The 22412-nt window shown below is 46.8% G+C and overlaps 1 protein-coding gene across 1 annotated transcript in view; it reads left to right on the top strand.

The window, feature by feature from the left end:
• The window catches only part of LOC146196248 (focadhesin), a 134006-nt gene extending 112020 nt beyond the window's left edge, over positions 1–21986 (top strand). Inside the window, exons 31-36 of the mRNA XM_084598133.1 lie at positions 5505–5620; positions 7720–7851; positions 11969–12291; positions 19017–19158; positions 20059–20244; positions 21770–21986. Of these exons, the coding sequence (XP_084454259.1) occupies positions 5505–5620; positions 7720–7851; positions 11969–12291; positions 19017–19158; positions 20059–20244; positions 21770–21913 (1043 nt within the window). The 3' untranslated portion in view covers positions 21914–21986. The remainder of the gene's footprint in view (positions 1–5504; positions 5621–7719; positions 7852–11968; positions 12292–19016; positions 19159–20058; positions 20245–21769) is intronic.
• Positions 21987–22412: the final 426 nt, after the last annotated feature.

The raw sequence follows: 22412 nt of genomic DNA on the forward strand, positions 1-22412 counted from the left end.
ATAAAACCGTATCCATCATACGTTGGAACGTGGCCGGTGCAGAGCAAAGACCAAACGGAAGCACCTTAAACTCGTATAGGCCGTCGGGCGTCACAAATGCAGTCTTCTCTCGGTCTCTCTGATCCACCTCAATTTGCCAGTATCCGCTTTTGAGGTCTAATGAGAAGTACCTGGCGTCGCGTAGTCGGTCGAGGGCATCATCAATCCTGGGCAGCGGATAGACGTCCTTTTTAGTGACGTTATTTAACTTTCGGTAATCGACACAGAATCTCAAGGTGCCATCTTTCTTTTTGACAAGGACCACTGGCGATGCCCATGGGCTCGTCGAAGGCTGGATCACGTCGTCCGCAAGCATTTCATCCACTTGCATTTTAATGGCGTCACGTTCTTTAGGAGAAACCCGGTACGGGCGCTGGCATACCGGTAACGTGGTCTCATCGGTGATGATTCGGTGCTTGGCGACAGGAGTACGACCAACCTTAGAGCCTGTGGCGAAGCAGTCTGCGAAATCGCTCAGAAGAGCCGAAAGAAGATTCCTCTGATCGGGCCTCAAGTCGGGGTTAATTTTAACGGTCTGCAGAGCATGACAAGGTGCGGCCTCCTCTTTAGGGTTCGCTCCGGTGGTGCATAAATGAGGCAAGGCAGTAACATCGTGAAGGACGGCAACAGCCGTGTCCTTGGCGAGATGCCGCATCTCCTTAGCAAAATTTGTCAGGAGGACAGTAGCACAACTGTTCTGGAGTTGTACGAGTCCTCGAGCAACGGCTAATTCCTTCTCGAGTAGTAGCGGAAGGTGCCCATCCGCGATGCCCTCGTAATCGTGGAATAAGTCATGCTTTACAAGAACCAACACACTAGAACGTGCCGGAACCCTCACGTCATCGTCGACTATACGCAAAACGTTCAGACCCGGATCTTCGTTTTCAATGCGCGCCACGGCTCGTTTCGTCGAAAAGGAAACACGCGCTTCTTTCAGGTCAATGACAGCGCCGTTGGTCTGCAGGAAGTCTAGACCGAGGATCAAGTCTTTCGAACACTCAGGAAGCACGATAAATTCTCCGACATACACAAAACCACGGATGCCGACCCGCGCTGTGCACTTGCCTGCAGGTTCGATCAAGTGACTTCCCGCCGTGCGAATTTTCGGGCCGGACCAATGTGTCAAGACTTTCTTCAATTCTCGGGCGAGACCACGGCTCATTACTGAATAATCGGCACCAGTGTCGAGTAACGCGGTGACATCCACTCCATCAATCGTTACACATAAATCGGAGGTAGTGTGCCGGATGCTGTCGCTACCTGACACAAGCGAAATCTCGTCGGGTCGGCCTGACGATGACGGAGGATCTTCACATTTCCCGACATCAGCGACCCTGCCTCCGAAGGCCGCTGGTATTAGTTTTCCCGGCTAGGGCTGGGAGAGGAGCGGCGTCGGGAAGTATGGGGACTTGTAGAGCGGTAGCTCGTCGGGGACGTAGACCGACGCTCTTGGTAACCGGACGTTACGGGATACTGTCGCGCTGCAAGGTCGCTTGCAATCTCAGTAGGCCGTTCGTCATTCCGAGGGTGGAGTTCCTCCGAGGCGAAACCCCGCATGTTGACGCGGCGGTACGGGCACGCCCGGTAAAGGTGACTGGCTTCCCCGCAATGATAGCACAGGGGGCGACGGTCCCGGGGCCGCCATACTTGACGGGGTCGCTGGTAGATTGGCGGAGGGGAGTAGTGAGGCCCCATGCGGCTCCATGCGAGTCCCTCCATGCGAGGACCCTGCGGCTCCATTGCTGGAGCTGCGGCGTTGATACTATGATCCGGCGGGGGAGCCCTACGTAATACGGACGCGTAGGTGGGCCTCGCATCGATCGTCTGGTGGGGAACGCGCTGCTGGGGAACGTCAGCAACTTGCTGAGCTGCCATACGCACCTCGTCCCGGACGACTTCAGCCAGTGAAGGAAAAGCTGTTGTGTTGCAAGGCATCCGGAGCGCTTGCAGTTCCTCCCGCACGACAGAACGGATGAGATTTCGTAGCGCGTCCATGTCGCTGCCGATATGCACAGGAGGTGCGTCGGACCCAATGATGTTCACGTCACGGTTGTACTGACGGGCTCGGTGTTGCAGCGTTGTCTCCATGGTAGCTGCCTCGCTGAGAAACTCCGCCACAGTGCGCGGTGGACTGCGCACCAGTCCGGCGAAAAGTTCTTGTTTAACGCCCCGCATCAGGTGACGCAGTTTCTTATCTTCAGGCATTTGTGGGTCTGCACGCTTGAAAAGGCGTGTCATGTCCTCAAAGAACATACGCACGCTCTCGTTCGGGCGCTGATTGCGCGAGTGTAGCGCAGCTTCTGCTCGCTCCCGGCGGTCGGCGCTAGGAAAGGTGGCTTTGAAATCACGACAGAAGGCTGCCCAGGATGGGAAGGCAGCCTCATGGTTTTCAAACCATGTCCGTGCAGACTCTTCAAGGGCGAAGTACACGTTGTGGAGCTTGCGCTCATCAGTCCACCCGTTGTAACGAGCAACTCGCTCGTAGTTCTCAAGCCAGTCCTCGGCGTCCTCGAACACGTCGCCATGAAAGGAGGGGGGTGTTCGCGGCTGATGACACAGGATGTGGGTGGGAAGCCTGCTCTCAGATGTCATTGCAGCAGGTTCGACGGCCGTCTGAGGATGCGTCGTTCTGGTAGCAGCCGGAAGGGGTCCGAATTCAGGGGGCTCTCCACGTAGGCGGCGGCCGAGGCGTTGATGTACGGGGGTAAGCTCCGTATTGGCAGGTTGATTCTGCAGGACTGGATCGATACCTGGCGATGCCTCCACCAGATTTGTAACGTAACGTTACACAGAAGGCGTTCTGGCACTCTGACACCGAAGGACACCAACAGCCAGTCAGGGCAGCACGAAAGCGGAGCACTGTTTCGCTTCGTCGTCTTCTCCGAACCGCCGGTTCAAATCTTCGTCGCCTATGAATGGCATGTGTCAATATGCCCCATTTGTACTCTCTCGGTGTAACCAACCTGTCTTCTCATTTCATTTGCTGTGGGTAGGTGCTCTTCTCAGAAGTACAGATGAGGTTGCGTAGTGTACAATGCCCGTACAAGGCAATCCCACGGCACATTCCAAGTACTGGAGACCCTCGAGTTTGTAAGAGGAGCACTTTGAAAGGGCTGTGCTAACACTTTGTTGATAGGAATTGGTACAGTGAAGCCTTGTTGATGAGAATCAGAAATATTTTAAAGTTACAAAGTTTCAAGCAAGGGATGCATTTTGTATGACTGGGCTTATGTCCTCAGTGGTTTTAGGCAGCGGGCACTAGCCATATCACCATCCACGTGGGGGAGCATGCGGCCACTATCTGACACTGCTTAGAATTATGTAAAAGAAAGTCTTTTTTTCTGGACTTCATCCCCAACATATGTGCCACTTTGAGAGCGATCGATGGGGTGGTTAATGAGAACAGTGTGTACGCTTGAATTTTCACCATTTTCGGTGGTTGTGTCGCGTCTCTCACTAACAGACTAGGCATGGTTATACGGTGGCTGGTACAGAACCTCGACGATATAAACCTTAGAGGTCAGTATGGAAAATATTCGTGTCAAGTGGGGGAAATCGTTCGGAAGATCCAAATTTTAGCACACCGAGTACACGGTGGATTTCAGCTGAGGAACCTTACAAGACGTTGCCATTGCACATTTTTTATTGCAGCAGTGAACGTCTTTTTGTTCTTAGCTTAATATTAGGGGTGCGCAAATTTTGAAATTTTCGAATATGAATTGAATACAAATACGGGGAAAAAAATGTCTTTGAATATTGACTGAAATATCTGATTAATGAAACAAAAATGGAAAATTAAAAAATACCTAACACTTGTTCTTGTTCATTTGGGACTCACTTGATACTTACTTGGTACTTGCAAATGAAATTAAACTAGAATAGCCCACAAGCATATATATATCCTACTGACAAATCCAGTATAAATTTTACCTTTTTTTTTTTTGTACGGGGAGGGCTTGCATAAAACAGGATGGAGTTGTCAAATCACTGCTGATTACAGTAAACTTTCGTTAATTTAGCCTTCAAGGAACCAGAAAAGAAGCATTGCGGTGAAGTGTAAAGTGGGGAAACTGCGGTGAATTAGAAAATTTTCGGCGTATTCGGTAATTCTCGAATAATCGGAAATTTCGAACCTCAATTTCTCAAATAATATTGTATTTACTCGCATAATGCTCGCACTCGTGTAATGCTCGCACCCCCAACATCGGGCGTCAAAAATCGGATTTTTGTTTTCCTTTCATAATCATCACACCATCAATATTATCACCGCGAGAGTCGTCTGCTAGTAGTAACAAGCGCCATCTTCTGAGCACTACTAAACCTAGCTGGCCTCGTTGTGTGCTTGTGCTACCAGTGGGCGATATCGTGCTCAGGTATATCATCATCATCGGTTATGCTCGTCTTTTTTGTTTTTACCTCCATGCATGATGCTCATAGTTGCCATTTTACGAGGTGTCTCCGCGTCTCGTTGTCATTGCTCCATTATTCCATCCTTGTTACTTGCTTAGTTCCACCGTCTACCGTGTTCTTGGTGCCGCATCGCAGTGGGGTAGTACGCAAGTTATACAGCTGCTTTTAAGCTGAAAGCTTTCGAGTACGGGCTACAGCATAGCAACCACGCTGCTAGCAGGCACTTCGGTGTCAACGAGCTCTGCGTAGTGCGCTACTGGAGACAGCGATTGCAGTGTTGATACGGACTCGGATCAAGTTTCTGATCGAGAGTAGAACTGTATGGACTGCTGTGAGCATTATACCATGGAACACGGGGAGTGATTATGAGGCTGCGTGTGGTAAATAAAGTGCTTTAGCAATTTATGCTTTTGGCGACCCTGTACTTTTATAACAAGGGTAAGTTCTGCTTGAAAGTAATGTTTTGGTTATATTTACAATAGCTGACCTAAGAATCCCGATTCGCACCCATTTAAATTTGCTTTTAGTGCTCCAAAACATTTGCTCGAAATTTTTCTCGCATAATTATCGCACCCCACAACTTAGCATCAATTTTCCACGAAAAAAAGTGTGAGCATTATGTGAGTAAATACAGTAATATTAATGGACTAAGTAACATTCAATTCGTATGTTAAATTCTGAATGTTCGCACTCTTCCACCTAATGTATTTGGCTAGTAGTCTTTTCTTCATAGCTTCCCATTTCACTGTTGTGCTCATTGTAGTGGCAGACTGTGCCTAATATTTACTTCTAGTATTTGTCATGACAAAATTGACTGCCTTTACCATGTTTATGTTGGGAATGCAGTCCACTGTGTGCCCTCGGCCTGCAGGGAGGGCAAGTGGATTAAACGCGTTTGTGCCATTGCGCTCTGGAGGTGGCGCTCCCCTTTGCATCTCATTTACCTTCCGTGTTACGTCAACGACACTGTGGAACCGGGAAACTTGTGCTTAAAAAGGACTAAAGGCAAATCACGAAGGTAACCTGAACACCTGCCCCTTCTTTCTCCCGCACAGACACGGGACTCCCTGACCTGGTGGTGAGTGCAGCCCTGCGGGGAGCACCCTCCTCGCCGGGCATGGCTGCCCTGCTGGCGTCATGTGCTGCCCCGCCCCTGCTTAACTCGTTGCCGGTGGGTGGATTGTATGCGCACGCTGACTGTTGTCGCTTTTGTGGCTTTGAACCATTCCTGAAAAAAGAACTCTTTATTGAAGTTCATTTGTTAACATTTCTTTTAATGTGTAAGCGTTGTATGCTATGTTTGCAGTTTGTCCGCAGGATTACGTTTGAATGAATGCGTTTATAGAAAAAGATTGGTTTCATTAGATAGAGCATCAAAAAATCTCGTATGAGAAATCGGGAGGTGCATGTGCGTTAATTAATTAGGGCCAATTAAGTCAATCAGATGTTGAAATGGCTGGGAGGGTTAATGTCGATGTCTAAAGAGGGTCGCATGGTGTTCGACTTACGCTGACATACTTCCATTGATGGGAAATTTGAATTGTTTGAACGCGAACGAGTGGGAAAGGGTGTGATATGCATGCACAAATGGGTGGGAATGGTTGAAAAGTGTCACCAACTGCACTCTGAAAAATTTCGAGAGCACTGCAGAATCTGCAGTGGAGAAATGCGAAAGCCTGGGCGTTGCTGCTAGACATGGTACATTGCGTGCCCCTTGTGAAAACAACCAGCGTTCCGTTGAACGCATCAAAGTTCACCGGTGTCCTGTAATCGGTTTACAGGAAAGGAAAAGTGCAGTGTCTGTCATTCGCAGGATCCCGCTGACACATCTCGCGGACAGCACATATCTCCAGTGCAGATCCTGCAGTGATCTCGGAAAAATTTGTTTCATTTCTGTGTTGTCGCCAAATATTGTCTGCCACCGTGGGCACAGTCCTACATTGCACAGTGAGAAGAAAGCTGAACAATACTGTTGGAAACAGCACTGCAGGCACTTCTTTGCTCAGCCCAGCACCTGTTCTCAGTGCTTGTATTCAGTGGACTGCCTGTACTTGCTTGCTTGGCTAGCACCTAGCAGCAGGCTGGCATTGTGTCCAATGCTTCATCTTGTCTCTCTGCCACCATTTATGCTTTGTGCTGAGGGCCTGTCTCTGCACAGTCTTTCACCAGTTAGTCCCAAAGGCAGTCATTTCTATTTAGGCACCTTTGTGTTCACTCATTTGTGCTTGTCACTGGCCACTTTGGTTGTTGGCCTGCACTTTCTGGTGGTTTGTTGTGTTGTTGTGTGTATAGCTTCAATGTAACCGGCAGCACTCAAGAATAAGTCTGCTGACCACTAGTCGACAGCAGTGGTGCGAAAGAGCATTGCTATGCCACGAGATGGGTTAAGCCTGAACCACTCGCCTTGTTGGTTTTAATGGTCCTTCCAGCAAGCACTGCGTGAACTTGATAACCCGGTGGCAAACTTGGCAAAACGGTGGCAAAAAAAACACTACACAATGTGGAAGAATTCAGGAACACACAGCTGACTAACAACTGAGCTCCGCTCTTGCAGGATTCTGTTTTCATTGCAGAAAAAAAAGTGACCAATTATCACATGAAGTCATGGAGGCAGTGACGATAGCCGATTACAAAGTAGCCTGCATCAGCACCCCGTTTGTTGCACTTACCGATAAAGAGACCAAATATCTTAGGCAGTTTTATCGTTTCTACAAGTGTGCCCTCTTTCACTTTTAATATGCCTGTGGTCGAGCACTTTTTGCCTTATTTTCATGTTTTTTTGCTTCTTACTCATCCTGTCTTTAGTTGCTTCTGCCTTGGGTTGATTGTTCCAGAATGGCCCTGGGGGTTTTACCGTTATTACCCTGTGGCGTGGCAACTTTTGGTCCTGGAGTGGCCCTTTACCACTCCAAGAACTGTGTTTTGGAGTGGCTTTTTTTTTCTTTTTTTTTTTACTTTGTGGCGCACAACTTCTTTGAAGATTTTTTTTACCTTGTGACGTGACTACGTCTGATTGCCCACCCTTACCTTCTGCATTTCCTTCCGACTTCCCTTTCCTTTATTTACCTGTACTATGTATGTGTGCCTGTTATGCTCAAATAAAGTTCTGTAGTTAGTTAGCCGTGCGTGTGTGAATTCTGCTGCACTGTGTCATGTCTTTTGTGTTGGCCGTTTGTACCGTGCGTCATGAACCAACCAGCTCAGAAACAAGTCCCTTTGCACCGTCTGCCTCTTCCAACTGCACCTCCCCTGGTGCTCACACACACGCAGGGCAGCTGTGTGGAGCGACTCATGTGCGGACTGCCTGTGGTGGTGCGGTCCATGCACAGCAGCAAGCTGGCGCCATTTCTAGAGCTGGTGGCCACCAGGGCTCTGCAGCCAGGCGGTCTCCCCGTCCTTCAGGTGAGAGGGACTTGCCCAAAGCATGGCCCAACCTGTCTCCATTCTTCTCACTGCTACCAGTGTGACCCAGTGGGAGTGATCTATGGGAGCACGGCTGTGGCACATTCGTGACACTCTACCAGTACAAGCAGAGATGCTTTGATCATTACGATGAACATTAGGGCTGGCAATGAGGCTGAGGTGAACCACGTGTCTTGTGCATAAAGTACGGTATTTATTTGGTTCTGTCGCACGCCCTTTTTGAGGAAAAAAATCGCCAAAAACTGACATTTGTGCTGGAGTCAAGTACTAAAATGAAACTGTATTAGCACAACACCCTGTTGCCATCTGCATCACAAAATGGTTCCTTGGTATTTCTTACGCATAAATATCGCCTACCTAGCCCACCATAGTTGTGGATGCTGACTGGCCTCACGAGCATCTGAAGTGTTCCATCAGCAATGGGCCAACTTGAACTTGAGCCAGTGTGGAAGCATCAATCGATAAATTGTGTTGAGTTCACCGTGATGCAGGGAGGAGAAAAATAGAACGTAATCTTGTTCCCCGAGATAAGTGGCAGTCAAGCAGCTCGTGGACATTAGACGTCCCTGAAATTTGCATGTGGAATCAAGTTGAAGTGCTTGCTGACTTTGTGCAACAACAGCAAGCTGTCTACAGGTCTGTGACTATGGAAGTCTTGAAAGTTAGTGCTATTTGGTTGGCTAGGCAGAAAGGGCTAACACAGAATCAGTTCAAGGCCAGCAGGGGCTTGGGTTTGCTTCAGCACTTGGTTGCTTGTTTCCAGTGAGAGCAACATTATTTTATTTACTAAATTATGAAATCCTGGTGCACGATAGAATTGAAGGCATTGCACTATTTTTGCTTTCTGGCCATGAATAAGAGGTGCGTGTTAAAGCTGAGGGTGCATTAGAGTGAGAGTACTACTATATACAGTACTGATTCGCAGCATATGCGCAGGTACTACGCACATTCATGTGCAGAGACATGCTGCTTGGCGCAGTATCTTCTCCAAGGACTTCCATGTTGTCAATGCCTTGATGGCTGCACTTCTTCATTTGAAAAAAGAGAAAGTGCACAGATTGCATATATATACTAAAGAAAAATATGAGAAGTCAGATCTGTCTGTGAGCTCAGCTTCACCACGGCTTCCACATATTTCAGAGTAACTATAACGCTTACAGCATTGCCAGTCCTGTCCTTATATCGGGCCTCACCAAAGCGCTTGGTCTTCATGGTGGGGCCTTATGCCAGTGGCATTTGCACCGTGTAAACTTACTTTGAGTCCCCATGAGTCGTTGTATAGATGGAGAAATCTTTCCAGTTCTCCGGCAGTCACGCCCAACCACAATGAAACAGAATAGAGCAAATAGATGAAGCTATGGTTTGCATCGAACACTTGAGGCCATTTCATCATCGCTCATTTGAAATGTACGTTCTATAACAAACCAAAATCTGTTCTAAAGCTTCAGCATTCATCACCAGTTCACTACTCCAGGCAGGTCACACTGGTTGACGCTACTGTAGCCTCCTGCTATTTTGGATTCGCCCAGATCGGTTAAGTCAAGCTGAGGCTTTCATTTAGTAGACACCATTTGAAGGCTGTGAAGAAGTTCCATGTCATCGCTTGTTTCGTAACATCTTGTTTTCTAAATAAACGCTTTCCATAAATTTGTCTCATTGACAGCCCAGTTATCTCCAGCAGTGTTCGTGTGCCCTTTTCTGAGAATAATTTAAGTCTTAATTGGTAAAAATATAAAAAACCTGTTTCATTTCAGCTTATTCATGTTCTTTAACTTGCAATGGCACCTTGCGGTGTACACTTTTGTTATTTCATTTTCATTCAAAATGCGACCTCTATGGCTGGGACTAGGTCTTGCGATGTTGTGCTCTGCAGCTGAATGTCATGACTTCTGAGCCAACCAGCTGACCCTTTTTTGCATAAGGTCAGCACATTGGTGTATGCCCATTGTTGAAAGTGTCAAACGTGTGTTATTCAGAAAATTCAAGTAAAAATATGTATAGGTTGAGAAACTGCTTCACGTTGCTTGTATCCCTTTTTTTTTTCGCTACTCGGCAAATCAGTATACCCATAATTCCCTGCAGATTGTGAAAGCACACTAATATGACCCCGCCACAGTGGCTCAGTGGTTAGGTCACTAATTACTGAAACCAAGAACGTGGCATACAATCTGAACTGTGGCGGCCACTTTTCGATGGAGGTGGAAAGCAAGGCATCCGTTTGCTGTGCGATGTCAGTGCACGGTAAAAAACACCAGGTGGTCGAAACTTTTAATGGTGTCCCTCATAGCCCGAGTCACTTTGGGATGTTATATGTATCTGTAGACCAAACCAAATTAATATATAACTGGTGTACTTCTGTTTGTTTTTGGTCCTCGAGTTCTCAAGCGATCAGGTGCTGAATGCCAGTCAAAATAGGCACTTATTTTGGCACTTTCATGCCAGGAGAAATCTCAGTGGTCACGGCCCGGTTTGTGCCTTGAGCTAAATTCAAGCGTTTTTTTGTCCTAAACCTTGAGAGTTAAACTTTTGTCGCCAGGTTAGCTTTCGCTTTCAGTGGTGGTGTGGCACAGTGGTGTCAGCCGGTGGTTTGAAGACGCCCCTGCGCCTTTTTCCCCCACTTTTTTTAAAACAGCTATTCGAAAGGCACCTGAGTTGTTTTTTATGACACTGACTTTTGGCGCTCACTGTTTAATGTCAGTTAGGCTGAAGCATATTATGAGACCTTTCAAAATATGGCTGGCTCCTGTTTTCCTGCAGCCATTCTAGAAAGCTTGTGCTTTACAGCATGTCATCAGCTGCGCTCACATTTGCACCCCCTCCTCCCCGCTCTTTGCTTTTGCTTGTTCTGCGAGGTGCCGTGCTGGCCAGGACAAAGAACACACATGCATGGCACTTCACCAACTTCAAATTGCTTGTTGTCATACTGTAGTTCCTTCTTTGAATGGGCTGCTTTAACACCTTCCTGTCCGCAGGAAAAGGGGTGGTTTTTGGGTGGTGTCATTAATATATTTTTTTTTTCTTTAACAAAACTTGCTTGGTACAGGAGTGTCTAGCATCTAATTGTAGAGGAGGGATTCCTCTTCACAATGGTATCATAGTGACAATCCACATATTTATTGAGTAAGTGATGAAAAAAAGAAAACTGTCAGCAAGAAATTGCAGTTAAAAACACACACACACAAATGCATCAAAGTTTCTGGACACAGATAAAGCAAAAATGTTCAATATATAGGTATGTTTTTTGACAACAGGGACCAATGCAACATTGCAGCAAATCCTAGCCTTCTGTGTATAGTATTCGCTCAATTAGGAAAGAAAACAGTTATCAAGGTTGACCCCTGGCTATCCTGTAGCAGAAAGCACGACTCCCTGCGCTGCCGGTGGCAAGTAATAGTACCCAAAAGACGTTGGCACCCTGCAGATAACAGTTATGACCTTAGAATAGTAATATCTTCTAATCAGGGCGTAGCAAAAGCAGAACATTTCGGGGGGCGAAAACGAAACTTATTGAGGCATGGCTGTCGATGTTCCGTGTCGGTTTGACGTAGTTTCGGTATCAGTGCTAAGTTTGAAGAGCTGAATTCGTCTTCAGAGTCATCACTGCTGCTGTTTGCATATAAAAACGACCTCTCCAATGCGTCAACTTACATGGAAATAGGCTGTTTCCGCGCAGTAGGAGCGCGCGACGCTGACGCCATGATATAAACAAGGAGCGCTGACCACCTGACTCTGGAGACCACCTGTACGGGCCCGGCGCGAAGGGAAAAAATAAAACCAAAAGCAAAACTAAAATAAGGGTTCCTCTATTTCCCACACGATGATGCCACTTGTCAAGAAGCGCTTCGAAAGCGAGAAAATTCGAATCATGAAACCATTGATAGCCCACTGTCGATGGGGATAGGCACAGACAGGAAAGTGTTTGTATACCCAACATTTCATGTGCACTGCTTAAAAAAGACAGTTGGAAGTTGGCTCAAGTTCTCCTCGTATGTATTGCTTGTCCTAGCTGGTGTCATGCTTTGCGAACCAAGTAACGCCACTCCGACCCCCTAAGCACTGTACTTGGTCTCCGTGTGCATTCTCTGGGTGCTTACAGGCTGTAGAGTCCCTGGTGGGTGACGAAAGCACAGAGCTGCCCCCCAACAGCCGTGACGCCATCTGCAACCTGTTGGTTGCAGTGGCACGGGGTTGTCAGGAGGATGTGTGGGATGCCCAACAGAGGGCAGTGCTACCAATCCTCGGACGATGTGCTTCACGGCTCACAACGGATGCTCGGGCGACACTGCTGAATGCCGTCGAATCCCTGCCCTTGCTGCTGGCACTGCACTGCCACTTGGCGGCTGCAGGAAAGGCACCGCCTGGCTCTAACACCTTTGCCATGGCCAGCAACTTGGTGAATGCCACCGGTGAGGACCACTGGTGAGTAGCCAATGACTCAGAGCTGCTTGGGAGAGTGCGAATCTTTACAGTGCATGTGCATGAGGAAGCAGAAAGATGAAGTGTTCAGGGCCAGCGGGGCAGCTTCCTCTACTTAAGCAACTCTGCACAATATTTGTTAGAATAGGCAATAGTTAGAATAGTGGGTGGCTTTATGTGGGTATGCGAATATTTTTCAGTCAGCAAAGGATGCATTTGCTGCTTAGAAAATTTTATTTCAGAAAACTGGCGCACGTATATGCAGTGAAACACTGATGATTCAAACTTGCCTGAACAAAAGTCCTGATAATTCGAAGAATTTCGGCGGTTCTGTAATTTCTGATGTAAATTTAACGTTACAATTCGAAGTGGCGGCCTACACCATTCCTTTAATTTGAAGGATTTAGAGCTTTGTTGAAATGCTCGATGCCATTTTCTCTGCAAAGCGATGAAACGACGGTATCTCAGAGTCACGAAATGGCACCGCAAAGTGGTGCTTCGGTTTGATATGCCATAGCACCGCAATTCTAGAGCTCCGAGAACAGAAAATCACTCTGTGGTACAGCTTGCCAAACAGCGAAGCGCGCCCCTGCGAAGTGGAGACGTGCTTCTCTGCAGTACTGCCATGGGCACTCTCGGCATTTCCTCAAGGCATGGCCGTAATGGAGGCAGCGATGTGTGCATTTTTGCTCCTTTCCAGCCCAACCGTGGCGAAGGCAGTGTAAGTACCGTCTTTGCCAAATGTAAACGAGCAGCCCCACTGTCCGACGGAGCAGGTGCAGAGTCGAGCGGTACTGTAGTGGTTGCCGTCGATTGCTGCTGCACTCTGGCGGCGAGTGTACAGTGGCTGACGTAAAGCTGCTCCCTTACTCCTTTTTGGGGCAATAAAATGAAAGCAGGTAACACGTGAGCTCTGATTTCGGGTTATGGATACTTTATGCTACTAAGGGAGGGCACTGCTCACAGAAAAACTTCTTCAGTGATCATTTTTGACTGGCACTGTGAAACATGTGCCCTTTGTTTGAACATCTTGCATGTTTAATGTCAGTATGCAGCTCCTGTAGGTGCATAGATTGGAAAACACGTGCATTTCTCTTATTTTGAGTGTTAGCAAAGTAAGATGGGGTACGGTTGTAGAAAAATCTACGTGGTTTTTCTCACGATTCCTAGTCTTCAGCTCTGGCTCTTCGTTCAGCTGGAGGAGAGAGAAAAACTACGCAATATTTCTCTCTGTTTCAAATGTGGCTATTGCTACTATGTAGCAGCAGTGGGAAATATTGCTTATGTAACCAGTTGTATCCTCCAATGCTACATTTGCAGCTGCTTGCAAACGCATAAAAGTGAGTAATGTTCTGACGGTTGTAACATCAAACAGTTGTAACTGGATGCTGGAAAGCCGTGTAAGGAGTCTACCTCAAAAATATTTGGCAGTATAGCGAATGCATGGTGCAAATGATCCCTCACATATGACCCCCAAGAATACAGGAAGAATTTGTTTTTCTAGTTGCATTGAACCTCCGCTGAACTCTAAACCATGTTGTGGCTGGGACTTCAGCAAGGGCGGGAAATTTCATGCTCCTAACGTGATCTTGTGTTGCACTTCAAGATCACATCCAGTGTTATTTTAAACAAGTTATTGATGTACCATCCTACCAGCAGGCCATGAACCATCAATCAAGTGTCTCGGTAATCACCGGTAAGAAAAAACTAGTTCATAGTCTTTGTCCGATTTTCTGTTCATTTGGAGAGCATATTAGGTTGTTCGGAACATGTTTCCATAATGAAACGGCCACACATATTGTGAAATTCAGTGATGTATGTTTGAGGCGCTAGAGTGACATTTTTTCACGCATTGCAAAAATGAGTGATGCAGGTCAACATAAGATTACTAATGCAAAATGCATTACGCTTTTTCTAGACTTACCAAATGGCGTGAAGTACAGCACCCAGCAATAGGGGAGCATGAAACCGCTGGAAGTTTTGTCCCAATTTATCTCTCCTCCAGCATTACAAAGCGGGAAACCAAGGCCGGTCATGGTCAAAGAAGCCTTGGAACTGCCAGAAATAATGCATCGAGTTTTGAAAATTCGTTCTACACCGTACTTTCCCAGTATTCCAAAAGAGCAGCAAAAGGAGTATTTACCCAATAGATCCAGCCATAGGAGCTGCGAGCTGATATTAAACGCACAAGGCATTCTAATGAAGAGCGCAGCTTCACAGTGCCAACCAATAAGGATTTTTCTTCCTTTGTAGCATAATGCTCCAAAGGTGCCAAAGCAGACGCCTCACCTGGTTATGCGCTTCTTGTCATCCCACGAAAAAAAGTGAGGGAGTAAGCTTATATCAGCCATCTGCCAGAGAGCTGCAACCGGCGACCATGACTGTAGCGCCGTGGCTTGACCTCGTGCCTGCAACGACGGCTGTCGGAGCTGCTCGGTTACCTTTGGCAAAGACGGTACAGTGTAAGCGCTGGCATCAAAGCATCTTCTACTCAAAAGTGGCACTGCCTTTCCTGTGACGCGGTCACTTCCGCTCGGGGCGTATCGCCGTTTCCCAAAAACTGCAGCAACAGAAGTGCTAGGTGTGTCACTCAAAACCTAAACACAACCTTGCGCTTTGTTCGAGCATGAAGCGCAGTACGGAAACTGAAATGCAATAATAATTAAATAGTTTTATGGATTAAAATTACTTACTGTAAAGAGCGTAATATACATCGGTGGCGTCCGTTGCGCCATCTTTGCGACGTTGAATAAGTTAACTTGAAAAATCACCACGGCATAGATTCGTAAAAAAAAAGACTTTAATGCATGTTAAAAGGTGATTGTTGCTGAGAGTTGTCTCTGAACACAACCTAAAGGTGACATACACTCACTGAAGACAGGAATTGATTATGGTGAAGGTAATTGAATTGTGTAACCGTTGTCATACCGTCACATCCTGGCTGCATTCGCGGCTGGGTTTGCTGCTGTAAAGGATAAAAGACATGGTATTATGCAACCTAAAGGGGAACATACCCCAAGAAATATGGTCGTAATTTATTGGAATGTTGTGAAATAAAAAAAATTGTACCTACAGGAATCGAATTTGTCTACATCAGGTACAGTCAACGTCACCCTTGTGTAGAGCGGTCGAGCAGGACATATTGGGTTACAAAATCCGAAAATAGACTCCAGCTCCAGACTTCTGGGTTAGGTACTAGTGTCTACCTTAGTTGTGGCTATCTGTGGCACCACTTTCACTCGAGTGTTGCCGCAAGAATCTACCAGCTGCGGCGATATCTGGCCTTATTTACAGGGAAGTGTGTCTCCCGAGCTCTCTACACAAGGGTGACGTCGACTGTATGTGGTGTTAATCCATTGCGCCACAGAAGCGACGGGTAGTGTGGTCTTTAAATGCGCTCTTATTCGTTTTGATTCAATGCACTAAAGATGGCGCAACGGACACAACTGGCATGATCAGAGGAAAATTGCAAGCAATTTTAATCCAGACTATTTTATTGCGTATGCATTTCAGTTTATGCACTGCAATGTATACTCAAAAAAACTTATAACTTTATTGATTTGCTTTTTGTTGCGTTACGTTTTTTAGTGACACCACCCGGCACTTCTGTTACTGCAGTTTTCAGGGAATGGCAATACGCTTCCGCTCGCATTATGACCCCCCACTCCCCATGCTCCACTTATGCTGTTGAGAACTTGAAAAAAAAAAAAGAATTTCATTAGCGCGCCCCTCTGTTTCTCGTTATCGTCGTTGCAATCTGCAGTGCATTTTTTGGCAGCGCGGCAATATGCTGCGCAGCGATAACATTATCGCACGCTTATCGTTTGACATTGGCTCCTGCGTTGGGCGTTCGGGGGAGAGTGGGGGACTTTATGACAGGGGTCATGACAGCTAACAATTGAGCATAAACTTATTATTGCATTTCACCCCTCACAGGTTAAATAAATCCTCGAAATTTGGGCTCATTCCGTGCAGTAGATAGTTTTAAAACTAATTTTTATTATTGATATCAGAATCAGCTTTCTGATCTGGCAACCATTGGCCGCTGACGTCAGAACGTCAACCGTGACGTCCCCATGTGGTCTGCTATTCGTGGTGCCAGCTGCACTCTAGCATGCACGTCGTGGATGGTGGTCTCCGAGTTTTTTTTTTTTTTTTTTATTCAGCAGAAATATTTTATTCACATATTTTCTTTTTTTTGAGTAGCCTTTACTATAATATGCAACCTTAGAGATCCTCGGGCTTGTTTTGGGCTTTGTCGAAAGATTGCCGAAAAGACCTCAACGGGCTCATGGTGTATAATTTAGGAATGCAATCAGAAGCGTATTATTCTTACGTTATGAGAGTTAGCTTCTTTTAGCAACAAGCGCTCCCGCATATAAAAAAACACTTGTCCAATGTTTTCTTCGGCCGTGTACATGTGCTGCGAAAGTGGGGAGGGGATATCGTTGTGTTCCTGATTGTTGAGCTATTGCCGTCGCTCTTTGGGTCCAAAAACTAAGTGTAGATCTCAATCAGGCATACCTTGACGCGAGAGCATACATTGCGACATTAGATGAGCAGCCAAAACATTTTAAACGAATTGCTATCTTGTGGCAGTTATAGTGTTAGTCAGACTTAATTATTTTCAGCTGGTAAAACATTTTTGCAAAACTATGTTCAGTCTGGCCACGGCCAGAGCACGAAAGAATGTGCTGCCTCCGCCGCTTCAGTCCCGTCATCGCAAAACCCAACGCGATTCGATTGCTCTCCACTGCATGCCCGCACCGAACAAGAGCTTCCCAGTCGCTGCCGTCGCCGTCTCGCCTCCCCCTCAGCCGCGCGCGCGATTGCAACGGACTCATGAGCATCACCTTCTGTTTCTTTAGTGCTTCTCCAGAAAATGACTCGTGAGTGCTTCAGTGTAAGCATGCACCATTTAGTATTTAGTGTGCGAACCCTAAACTCCCGCAGGAATGCGCCACTTCGCGGATTACGACTGCGCCCCCAGCGTGTTTGTTTACATAGCCTTTGCAGTGACTGGATGTATGCTGCTTGTTCGCAAGGCATAAAATGCAAGCTGAGCTAACAATACCTAGCCTATCCACTTTTTTTCGCATCAGTTGCACCTTTATTTGTTCACGAACTACAACTGCGCTGCAAGAAGCGCCGTGGATGCTACGTCCCCTGCCTTCGCCGGGTATACACAAATGTGGCGTCGACAGCTGCCGGCTGCGCTCGCTAGACAGGGCCACATATATCGACGCTTCCCGCTCGAGTGCACTCGCTTTGTGATGTAAGCAGTCATCGATTTGGGGTTGCTACTGCCAGAACTACACTCGATGACCACATGCGACCGCTAAAGCTTGTGAATATGCGCTCCATAATCGCCGAAACTCTACACCTCAACGCGCGTACTCGAGCTAGACTCGTCGCTGAATGATTCGGCAGTTCGGCACCAACTAACACTTCTGGCCAAGGTCATTGCTGACGACAAGGTCGAACATATAAAGTGTAGCTTCTTGTTTTCCTTTTTTCTAACTCGGTTAAGCTACAGACAAGCGCAGCTGTTGAGGCCGTTCACTCGAGTATCGGGTGTCAAGTTCTCGCTCGGCCTCCGATCCGACCAAAACAGATCAGACGACCGTCCGCAGATCAGTTTCGTCGGCGTTGCGGGACCGAAATCTTCACGATAGCCTCCTTTATAGGAGGCTATTACATGACACTACAGTGATAGGCGACCGTTGGCCGTGCTGGCGTCGTCGCTGGTGTAATGCGAATGATCAGTGCGTCGATAAGCTAAGGAATCGTGCAGCCCACTAACTGTGAGCGTGCCTTATGCCGAAGAAAATATGCCTTACTCTGTATCGCTTTCGTGCGGTAACATCTCCATCAAGCACTTCTACATGAGGGACGACCACCTTGTCAATCATCACAAGAAAAAAAGAAAGAAAAAAAGACGTGTCCTTTGATATTGCAGCCTGCGTTGCAGACGATTTGACGTCACACAAGCATTTCAAAATGATGGTTGCTCTCGGTGGGAGGAGCTTCCAAATTCCGATTTCTATCGCATTTTTTTTGCGATATGCGCCGCGCGCTAGGCACTAAAACTTTCCGAGTAGAATCACAGACCTGTATATTATTCACGGAAGTAAAAATCGGCAATACGTCAAATGACCCTGTCATCACCCCTTTAAGGGACTTCTAACGTCATGGCTGCCTTGACTGCGAACACATGAGGTCAACGCGGTGAAATGGAATTGAAACCGAAACCATCAAAACAGGCAACTGACACCACCGCTATATAATGCCTTCTTAACGAAACCTAAACTGCGAATTTAGGTTGAAAAATGTTCGGATCCGCATATAATATGAGGCAGAAATCTTACGTGATAAAATCGGGCAAAAGGCTTCATATTGTTTGTGGGCTTTTATAGTGCCCCGCTGTCGGCAAATTTGCATTATCCCGAATTTCATATTAACCACGACAGGTTCATTGAGCCTCTTCTGCACTGCGAACATTTTGTGTTTCTGAAATTAAGTTTGGCTCCCTTTGTTTTAAAGACTGCTGGCTCCCTTCATATGTGGGGCTGCTTTGCTAGCTGCTTCCCAACACAGTGGGCCTAATATTGGCAATGTGTTGGCAGTATCAGGCCCAGCATATCACCAATGCATTGCCAGCACAAAACCAATATTGGTTTATGTTTGGTTGTGACTGTGTTGAGCTTATTGCTTGGCTCTCCTTTCAGCCAAGAGGAGCGTGTGCTGTGGCTATTGTCCCAGTGCCTGCGCTTGCCTGAGCCAGCTGCTGAAGAGGCTGGCCGGCAAGTGCGCTGGTTCGCCGACTGCCTAATGGCAGTCAAGCAGACTGCTACACAGCAGGACAACCAGGTGGGAACCACATCACTCTCGGTTTCTTGAAGGTCTCGATTGGCAGCATAGTCCTTTGGTCACGACAGCCAGCCACCATCCTTCGGCAGCAAAAGTGCACCACCAATATATCCTGCTAGTGCTTATCTATGAGGCGAATGCTCGTAGGCTGGAAAGCAGGTATGCGGAGGAATCCGGGGAAGAGAGTACAGCGTTAACCTTGACAGGGGAAAAAGGAAAGCAACATGGAACGCAGGAACAGATGTAGGAGACGAAGCCATCTGTATGACCTATATGAGGGGCGTCAATGTTAAAGCCCTGGACAACCCCAGTCGTTTTCACGGGTGCTGATGAACCTTGCCGTTTTTTGATGTTTGCATTTTTCTGCCCCACAGGCTTGCTGGAAAGAAGCATGCATGCATATGACCCCCGAAAACATTGCCCACGTTTAAATTCATATTGTCTGCCAAGAAGAAATGGACATGGGCAGGACATGTAGTGCAAAGGGAGGATAACCGATGGTCGCTTAGGGTAACAAACTGGATTCCAAGGGAAGGAAAGCGTAGCAGGGGGCGACAGAAAGTTAGGTGGGCGGATGAGATTACGAAGTTCGCAGGGGTCAAGTGGATGCAGCTAGCACAGAACCGGGTTAAGTGGAGAAATATGGGAGAGGCCGCCCTGCAGTGGGTATAGTCAGGCTGATGATGATGATGATGATATGATGTCTGCCATTGGCGATGGCAGCGTGTTCAATTCGAAAACATAGTGTTGAGAGGCAAGCTGCCGCTCTAGACATACACATGTTTAGGGGATACAATAAACCCAACGGTTCTGGGGAAGACAATTGCGAAAAGCGCTGCACTGAAATAAGGGCGAACTGAAGAGGCTCGTTGGCCGACCGAGCACCCTCTTTCGTGGCAGCTGCTGCGTTTCCAGCTGCGTGTGCTCTCCCTCGTGGTGGTCGTGCTGTCAAGGAGAGAGCCGCTGCCCATGTGCCCACTCGGTGCCTCTGGCCGGCTGGCATCCGACCTGTGGCTACTGCTGCCTGAGGCCCTGGCTACGCTTCTGCTCTGCACTCAGCCCTGCTGGCGAGACATCACAAGCATGGTGGGTAATAACCTCCTCATGCATTCTCTTGCTGGGTGCACGCAAGCGGTCGCTTTCTGATTCTTGAACAGTACGGTCACCAGTGAGAATCTCGGGTGCACGAAGACCAGAGGCTGGTGGAGTCTCGTGAGGCGAAGGCCTTTCGGAGTCATCATATAACCAGCATATCTAAACAGGCGTAGATGTTAGATATCACTGCTATAAGGTGTCTTTTGAAGGAAGTTAACTTTAGAGGATTACTGCAGTCCTGGGCAAGTCTGTGCTCACCTCTGACTGTCCAGCTTTGCGAGGGAAAAAAAAAAAGAGAAAAAAAAAAATCTGATATAAAAATCTTTGCTTTCACTTAACAGTGTGTGGCCGGACATTGGCGTTATAGGCTCCTAATCATCTCGTGGTCTTGTTTTGTATGCTTGGGTAACCTGAAGACTTGCATAATTTTATGCCATCATGCGTGAATGAGGTTTGACTATTATATTTCGATACTTTTCATACATATATATTTCTTATATTTCATTATATTCTGGTTTGTTTGTTTTTCTGTGGGCTCCAGAGTTTCATTTCTGGCACACTCATTTTGTTTTAACTGTGTAGAAAGGCCTACAGCCCAGCCCCATGGTTGTTGGCCCCAGTCTTTTAAACTTATGGAATGCATTTTTTCACCCTGATAAAGTAAAAAATGCTAGGGCTCTTCAAATTGCCAGACTTGTGTAATATGAAGATATTTTATCCGGTTCCTGTTCAAAGTTGAAGAAGGATATTAGAAAGTTTTCAGATATTGTAGTGATGGTGTACCATATTTACCTGATTGTAAGTAGACTCCTTTTTTAAAACTCACAATTGTAAACAAAGTATGGCACTGCCAATAAGAACAAGATAAAAAATGTATGACGGAGGCTACGGTAAATTTCTTTACAGCTCTAAGTACAACATTCAGTTACTGTGCGTGCTTCTCAGGAAGAATTTTTCATATTTTTTACTTTTACTGTGTAGCACAGCAGCACGAACTGCCCCTACGGGAGTCTTCATAGTTTACCGAAGAGCGGCCGTTTCCTTTTACTGCTGAGTTTTCAGTCCCCAATTGCTCTCTTCAATTGAAAAATATTCAGTTCTCTTTTAAACTATTTGAACAAATACCTAACTATTTGCTTTGTAATCATTTCAAATTAAATTGACTATTAGGACATGCCTAATGTTTGCCTTAATATCACGAGCCTTTTTATATTGCTATTCATATTAGCTGGTTAATGGAGAGATGTGTGAGAGGCCTCTTTCCTGCATTGGATGTAATTAGGCTGATGACAATGATTCATACTTGATTTACATCTGAACTGTAGCATATTTACACTCCCCTAGAAATTATCTTTGTTGACATGGTACAACATGACTGTATTTTGTTACAAGACTTATGTCAGTCTGGCTCCTTCGTGGTGTTGCTTATAAGCGCTCACGCACATTTACTTGAGTAGTCAGTGTTGAGTTGTGGAGAAATGTCACCTGAGCGAGTGTTGGCTTTGGTTGGGTGCAGGTGCTGGAGCAGCTTTCTGAGATGTTGGCATTGGAGGTGCCCAGTGATGTGCGCCACTTGCTGCTATCATGCGCCTGCCGCTTGCGGTCCACAGCCGAGTTTGGCAATACCTGGGCTCAGCTACTCACAGGCCTGCGTGCCTGATACATGGGCCAAGAAACAATAAACTGTGCCTTAACGTGTCGAACACCATATTACTGAGACATCATAGCCTTTCCTTTACGATCTAGGTCTGCAGATGCGTTTCTCAAAAAATGCATTGTTCAGTACATTATGCGGCTTCAGAGCTTCCGTTCGGATGACAGAAAGGTATTATAAACGTTAGCTTGGGCTCAAAGTAGGACACTGCCAAAAAAAAATATGGAGATGGTTACTAAGGGGAAGAAAGGCATAGCATGTTGCTACCAGAATCCTGAGCTTGTCAGCATAGTGTGTGACTTTTGAGTGCCATTGCAACTTTGAAAGCAGACCACCAGTTTCATCTGCCCCTCTATGGCATGACACAATTCGAGGTAGTGTGTGTAGAATGGTTTTCAAATCTGTCTTCCAACTGGCTGGATCACTGGGAAAAGGCATGCAGCGGTTTAGTTCTGAAAGCCTCTGTTTGGCCTGGCTTCATAGTGCCAGCACAGTGGACACCAGG

Source organism: Amblyomma maculatum, chromosome 3, assembly GCF_055883805.1.
Source record: "Amblyomma maculatum isolate TAMU_Amacu chromosome 3, ASM5588380v1, whole genome shotgun sequence".
NCBI classification, from domain to species: domain Eukaryota; kingdom Metazoa; phylum Arthropoda; class Arachnida; order Ixodida; family Ixodidae; genus Amblyomma; species Amblyomma maculatum.